General features: G+C 49.9%; 1 protein-coding gene across 1 annotated transcript; it reads right to left on the bottom strand.

Moving 5' to 3' along the window:
* Window positions 1-6614: 6614 nt before the first annotated feature.
* LOC140853980 (uncharacterized) lies at window positions 6615-6998 on the bottom strand. The gene has a single exon (XM_073249104.1). It carries the CDS (start codon window positions 6996-6998, stop codon window positions 6615-6617), a length of 384 nt encoding a protein of 127 aa, XP_073105205.1.
* Between the last annotated feature and the right edge of the window lie 1072 nt (window positions 6999-8070).

Genomic DNA, 8070 nt, shown 5'->3' with positions numbered 1-8070 from the left:
AGATTCCAGCCAAGTGGAGGAATGGGTAGAGAGCAGCATTTGGCATAAGGAATATATGTTTTTGAATGGGAGAGAGATGGTGACTTTGTGCATATGCTTGCATGATGGCTTTCAGGGCCCTGGAGATCACATCAATCCTCACAGCATGCAACACTAAAATATAGGATTCATATCTTAGTAATATTTCCATCACAAAAAGAAAATTGAAGGTCTAATTATTAATCTTTAGGGTGGCAATAGTTTTGGAGCCGCTAAATATTGATTTTGAAAGAATTGCTCAATAGATTTGGTGTTAGGCTGCTCTTTTTCTGATTTTCATGTGGTTCCTGTGAACAAATGGGACATGAACAAAAGGCAAGCTTGTGCATGTGTTGAAAGTCCACTCTCATGTCTGCCTAATTCACTTTATTTTTTTATTAAAAAAAAACAAAAAAAGCATCCTACACCACTTGTTGACCATTAGTGTTTGAGGAATTTGATTTTGCTAATGGGCCTACACAGATGGTGTACCTTTAGCTTTAGTAGTATATAGAACTTAATTTATCTTTGATTGGATACCTCTTAGTGCATGCACATGGTTGCATATAGATGAGAATCAAAGGAGGCAAAAAAAAAAGAGATTTTTTAAAAAAAAGTTTTTGCTAATGGATTGTGAAGCAATGATGACAGAATGATTCCAGTACAGTGGACTCCAAAAATTTATCGGTCTTGATATCTTCAAATTGTATGCTTACTAGTGTGATATATGAACAATTTACGTCTTGATGCATCGATAGATGCACATGATGCATGATGCAGGATATAATTTCTATTTTATATATTTTATTTCATAATTAGTAAATATTTAAAAATAAAATCTATTGATTGTCCCACAATCAAACCATCTACAAGTTCCAGATAGGAATTGCTCGGTCTGTACTCAACCATGGATTGCCACCCAAGATCTGGCCTATCTAATCTAATCCAGCCAATCTTGAACTGCCTTTCCTCAACCAATCTGACTAATCTAAACTCAAAATTCACATAATAACAGAATGAAAGAAACTCTTCTCCCAATTCATTCGATTAAAGGTGTATATTGACTCATTTTATGATCTAAATAAAATAACTATGAATAAACTGATACAATATCTAGATCGGCAACAGTGTAAGTTTAGCCGTTTAGTAGCCTCTCCACTTTGAGGGAACTCTGGCTTTCAAACGCTGGTTGGAGATGGTGTCAGCACTCATCTGACATGACTGATACGGCAAGTAAAATCTCTACCATCTTTAACTTGGATCCAATTCTTTGTCTAACCGTGGGGTCGGAGCATCATGTCAGTCTAATTAATCCTAGAGTTTTTACCATTGGTTTTTCTCATAAAGCTGCTACGTTGCAAGCGTACTGCTCAACTAGTTCGAATCTCGCCCACGTCATGGAAACGGGAGAACTCCCGTCTTAAATCACCAGCCGCCCACGGTACTTTCTAGGGGCGTAGCTAGCTGTGTCCATTCACCTTTTGATGGTGAGAGATATGGACTGGACCTTCATAATGCAATCACAAATAAATTGTTGCAGCTGAAGATTAATCGGATCCATGGGCTGAATGAGATAGAAAAGAGATTAAATAGCCGATCAGAGATCTTGAAGTGGTTTATTATAGTCGTATAGTCGTTCTAATGCTCAGATCAGTCCTAAAATATCACAAACAGAAAAAATTCATTTGTCAATATTTTTTCATAAAAAATTCTTTAATGTCTAAATTAGTTCATTTTACCGTAATAAAAGAGATTCGAGTGCAAGATAGAGAGAGGGAGCTCAATCACATATAGACTTCACTCAACCTAAGACCCCTAAAAACTATGTGGATCTCCACTAATACATATATTTTGAATTTGAGAATTGAACTTATCTGAAGGACCACTAGAAATTTAAATAGATAAGGCCCGAGCCCATCATGATCAAAATCTTGGAACGTGCAAGCGAGGCTATTGGAGATAACCATTTACATACGAGAAAATATGGCAAGATATGTGTTGCGGCCAATCCCCCCCCATAGCCCGATCATCGACGTCGCGCACCTGCAAGAAAGAGTCCTCACAGACCGGAGATACCTCCAGCGGGGACCCTTCGACGGTCAAGTCAGAGAGGAGACTAGGCAACAGTGGAAAATCAGAGGCTCAGCGGGAGAGAGAGAGAAAAAGAGAGCTCAAGAGCTTAAAGGCGCTTCTCGTGACTTAGAGCTTGGGACTTAGAACCTACCAATACTGTTGCCTTATCCCGTTTTTATAGTGGACCGCGGTATGGTCCCATCATTAATGGTGCAGACAACTGAGGAGTTGTCAAATCGTCGGAGGCTGTCAAATCATCGTGAGTTGTGAAGTTACTGGGATCAGTCTGTGTCTTTGGCAGGGCAATGCCCCAGGGCGGCCATGCCGCATGTCCTTGACAGGACAACTGTCCATAGCGGTCGTACGGTGTTTGGGTGGGCTGACCGACTATATGTCGGTATTCAGCTGTCGAGTGATGACCCGAAGACACCGTCGGCTAATCTGACACCTTGTGAAAGTCGGACGTCGGCTGCCACCCCCGACAGTAGGTCGGTGATTTGAGCTCGACCGCTTGGCCGATCGAGAACGGTATGGGTCTATTCGGCCAACGTACCTTCGGTTGGACATTGTCGACGGTCATCGTCGAAGTCGTCGGTCGGTAGAGTCGGGCGTCGGTCGGTAGAGTCGAGAGTTGGGTCTGAGGGTAAGTCGGCGTACAGGGGTTGGTTGGTATATCCCAACAGTTGCCCCCTCACTCCTGAGTCGGATGTCGTGTTGGCCAGCGTTTCCACGTGGGTGACAGCTTCGGACGAAAGGAGTGGTTACCCATCACGTCATGCTCTGACTCTGACGATCGTACCAACGATCAATCCGATGTCAGACGTCCCATTGGGAGTGTGAACTGTCGTCTCCTTGAGAACATGAATCATCGTCTTCTTGGGAACACGAACCACCGTCTCCTTGGGAACACGAACCGCCGTCAGTTAATGAATCCCGAGATGCGGCTTTTCCGCCATGTGTCAGGGGGCTATTGGGCCGGAACTGTTCACGCGGATGGAGGCGACGTGACCCGATCTGGGGGCAGGTGCGTCGAACCGTCGGATTGAGGAAGGGTCCAGGCGCTGCCACATGGCGACATCTGGGAAACCTTCGTTCGACGTGCTTTCATCTCGATCATCGAAGGGCCATATATATATGCGGCCACTTGCATCCAAAACTTCACTTTCTGCTACAAATCTTTTCCTGACGTTGAGACTCTATCGAGTTATCCCCCAGTTTCAGATAGTTGTCTTCGTGCTCTCCCCTCGAAAGCTCTTCTTGAAGTTTTGCCTATCCTTGTCTTCTTGCACCCTTCCTCCTCTGCCATTTTCTTTTTGTTCTCCTTTCTGGGACTAGAATTATGGCTAGAACCTCTCCTCGAGGGAGTCAGTCGGGGAACCCGACTGACGACTCCCGGTCGATCCCGGAGGTGGAGGTTTCTTCACTTTCGGGGGCAAATATCGAATGACTCAGGGAGCAGTACAGTATCCCGGAGCAGTTCGAGCTCTTCGCCCCTGGGGATGAGGGTCGGGTTAACAACCCACCTCCAGGCTAGGTGGCCTTCTATGTCGAAGATCTTTGGGCAGATCTTCATTTTTTGATTCTGGAGTTCGTCCGGAACGTCTTGGATTACTACGGGCTTTGTCCGACGCAACTGGCACCGAACTCAGTCCAGTTGATAATCAGCTTTGCCTTGCTGTGTCGGCTTTTGCCGACCTATCCTCGTATCTCTCTCTTCCAGGCGTTCTTCATCCTCCGACCCCACCCAAAAGTCCGAGGGTGGTGGTTCTTTAGTCCCCGAAAGGATCTTTCGTTCATCACTGGTCTTCCATCGTCGATCGACGGATGGAAGAACCAATTTTTCTTTGCTTCCTCTTCGCTACCTTGGGGTTTCCTTCCCGCTGGGGCGACCCTCGGACTCAGCCGAATGAAAACAGTTGGGTGGAGGCTGGAGATCGAGAGGATTTTCACCGACTGAAGGATGTGTCGGTACCGAAGCAGAGGGAGCTCGTCACCGAGCAAGCTCTGTACGATGCCGGCCTGAGTTCGGTTCCCCATTTAGGTACTATTCGATCAGTCGATCATTTTTGTCTTCTTTATCCGTCTTTGGGCTTGTGCTGATCCTTGGTTGAAATTGCAGGCATGCCACCGAGGGTGAGGCTGACAGATGCCGACATTCGACAACATGCGGCGAGGAAGAGGCCGACGCCCGGGGCCGGACCCTCGCGGCCTCCCAAGAGGCCTCAGATAGCATCCCCGACTGACATCGCGATGGCGGCAGCACGGCCCGACACCGAATGTGCATCGGGCTATGAGCCGGTTATCGCACTGTCGGTGCCGGCGGTGGCACCCGAAGCACCATCCAAGGAAGGGGCGGCCGAAGGAGTGTCAGCTCCCCCACCCACAGAAGAGATTCGGGCCGAAGCACGTGAGCCTGAACGACCTACGACGGCGGCCATCACGGCCTCAGGAAGGACCCAGTCGAGCTCGAGCTTCCCCTCTCTTTCTGACTTCCAGGCCTGGGTGACCGAACAAGGGAAGGCTCCGATGGCGTCGAGCGACGACACCAGGTCGGCGGGCCGCGCCGCATCATCCGACGTTCAACTACCCGAAAGAGCGTCGGCCCTGGCCAACCATAATTTGGCCAGGATGTTGTGTCAGGCGACCATCCTCCAAACCGACCGGGAGATCATGAAGAGTCGGCGGGTGACCGACATGCTTTCTTTCTTTTACCCGACGATGATCTAGGTGAGCTCCTCTTCTTCCTCTTTCATCTTCATTATTGTTTTCTATCAGTTCAGTCTTCTGACAACCGGCCTGTTACTTGCAGCAGATCTACAATATGTCCGAGCTGGAGGTCGGGTATCGGAGGTTCGGCGATCTCTGGACGGCCTGGAAGAATAGGGCCGAGACCGTCGAAGCTGAGAAGGCGACGTTGGTCGATCAGCTGAAGTTGTCGGCCGACCGTGAGGCTAGGCTCGAGGAGGAGATCTTCCGACTTACCGATGGCCCAGCCATCTCGGAGGCCGAGCTTCAGTCGGCTCGCGAGCAAGTTCGGCGCAAGACCCGCTCGGTTCACCGACTGCTGTGCGAGTGGAACGACTGCATCAGGGAGCTCGAGGCCGAGCGCTAACAGTTTCGCGTTAGCCTGGAGAACTTAGCCAAGGCTGAGGAGAACTTGTCCTCCACCCAAGCCGATGCCGACATAGCGAAGGCGGAGGTGGAGTCGGCCAAGGAGGCGCTGAGTCTGGCAGTGGAGGGCTTCCGTGGCTCGGACGAGTACAGGGAGGAGCTCCTGGAGAGTGACTTCCCCTCCTATCGGGTCGGATACGAGGACACTCGGGATGCGATTCAGAGTCTGCTCCCGGAGCTCGACCTGAGCGATATTGTCCCTCCAAGATCGGAGGATCAAGCCGCAGAAGAGGAGGCCGACCTACTGTCGATGGATAAGTTGCCGAGGGTGAGGCGGCTCCAACCCCCGATCCCTCCCCGAACCGAGCGGGCACATCGGTTGCTCCCGAACTCTACCCGGTGCAAGAAGTCGATTTCGACGAATAGTCGGAATGTCTGCTCCGTTATCTTTGTATTTTTTATTTCTGTTTTGTCTTTGATGTTTGCAATCGAGCTTTGTCCCAATTTTGTAGCCGAACTTTGGCCCAATTTTGTAAGTTATTTCAACTTAATAAAATCAAAGACTTTTCACACTTTCTCGCATGCGGTTCGAAGTGCTTTTTTGCCGAGCCATCCCCGAGTGTATAGATCGTAGCTCCGACACACGTCGTTAGGACGCTCGGTAGGGTATAGCGTAGCCAATCAAAGTGGTTAGTTGCGTTCGCCGTGCCAAAGTCAGTGCGAGCCCCGATCACAGGCCGGCATCCCGATGGTCGAGTGCCGCACCGATTGTAGGTCGAGCATCCACTGCCCAGGCCTTGGTCGGGTGTGTCTGTTAGGCCGAGCGTCGACCAACCACCGAACGTAGCTCATCGGCACAATCATTCCGTAGAGTCTGGTAGCCGAGTAGTGTCCGATGTATTCGGATAGGATAACGATGACAAGTCGAATATCCATTGTCCGACCCTTAGTCGGACGTACACGTCGGGACATATGATAAACGATAGCAAGCCGAATATCCTTCGATTGATCGTAACTAAGTCGGCCTGTCGCAAGCGCGACTGCGGTTGTCCTGGCATTTTGCCCTTCTTAGTCAAAACTAAGTGGGCAAGTTAGCCAGCCGCATTGGTCGAAGCCCCTTTTGCCTTTAGAGGCGAAGGCCGTTGGTTCGACGATCGAGTCGTAGATTCATCGTAGAGCCGCAGATTCGGCGTAGAGTAGTAGATTCATCATAGAGCCGTAGATCCGACGTAGAGTCGTAGATTCGGCGATCGAGTCGTGGATTCGTAGATTTTCAACAAGGTGTTGGGACCAAGTCGGGATGTCGAGGCTCGGACTCCTGGCAAGAGCCGACCTTCGACGGAGAGCCGAACTTCATAGACTCCGGAGTTTTGAAATTGTATTTCATTCCGAGCAAGGAGGGCATACAGAATTCATTGATAATACAATTTCAGGTTGTCAGCATTCCAAGTCCGGGGAATGGCCGTCCCTTTCAGGATTTCAAGTTGGTAGGCGCCCGACCTGCATGTGTCTGCAATCTTGTAGGGTCCTTCCCAGTTTGGAGACAGTTTCTCTTGATCCTGAGACTTCGAGACTTCCGCGTTCCTCAAAATCAGGTCTCCGGATCTTAAAGACTTTAGCCTAACTTTAGTGTTGTAGTATCGAGCCACTCTTTGTCGGTAGGAAGCCATGCGGAGTTGAGCCTCACGTTGAAGCTCGGGCAGGAGGTCCAAGTCGGCCCTCCGGCACTCGGAGTTGCCCGGTTCACAATATTGCTCAACCCTAGTCGATGGCAGCCCGATCTCCAGTGGGATCATCGCTTCCGTCCCTTAGACCAGGCTGAAAGAAGATTCTCCGATCGGGACCCGGGGTGTCGTTCGGTATGCCCACAGGATCGAGTGCAACTCTTCGACCCAGAGGCCTTTGGCTTCGTTCAGTTGGGTCTTCAACCCATGCAGAATGGTCCGGTTGGTCACTTCGACTTCTTCGTTGGATTGTGGATGGCCGACCGAGGTCAGCATGTGCGTGATATGGAATCTCGCACAAAACTCTCTGAAATCGTTGGTGTCGAACTGTCGCCCATTGTCGGTGATGATGGTGTGCGATAGTCCGAACCTAAAGATGATGGATTTCTGGACAAAGTCTTCCATCTTGCGCTCGGTGATTTACGCCAGAGATTCGGCCTCCACCCACTTGGTGAAATAGTCGATGGCAACAACTATAAATTTTCTCTGACCAGACGTCGGAGAGAAAGGGCCGAGTATATCGATCCCCCATTGGGCGAAGGGCTATGGGGCGACGATGGCAGTCAGTTGGTTGGCGGGTCGGTATTGTAAGTTAGCATAATTCTGACACGGCTCGCACCTCCGAACCAAGTCAGCCGCATCTTTTTTCATGGTGGGCCAGTAGTAACCTTGCCATAGGACTTTGTAGACCGAGGATTTGCCCCTCAGGTGACTCCCACAGATCCCTTCATGCACCACCCTGAGTGCGTAGTCCGCATTCGTCGATCCTAGGCATCGTAGCAAGGGAAAGGAGAACGACCTTTTGTAGAGTCGTCCGTCCATCATCACATATTGGGAGGTTGTCCACCGAAGTTGCCTGGCTTCTGTGGGGTTTTTGGGGCTGGCTCCGTCGGTCAAATACTGAACGATCGGATCCATCCAGCTTGGTTCGATCGTCAGTTATAGTACATCCTCAGCCCTGTCGATGCTCGGTTGCTCGAGACTCTCCACAAATGCCCGACCCAAAGCATCGTAGGCAGATGTTGCAAGCTTGAAGAGTGCATCGGCCCGAGCATTCTCCAACCTGAGAATGTGGGAGATCTCGAAATACTTGAGGTGTGCTATGAGATCTCTCACCTTCCGGGAATATTTTGCCATGGTCGGG

The sequence above is a fragment of the Elaeis guineensis genome, chromosome 15 (assembly GCF_000442705.2).
Source record: "Elaeis guineensis isolate ETL-2024a chromosome 15, EG11, whole genome shotgun sequence".
Classification (NCBI taxonomy): domain Eukaryota; kingdom Viridiplantae; phylum Streptophyta; class Magnoliopsida; order Arecales; family Arecaceae; genus Elaeis; species Elaeis guineensis.
The sequence above is the reverse complement of the archived record's forward strand: the minus strand, read 5'-3'. Positions and strand labels throughout refer to the sequence as shown.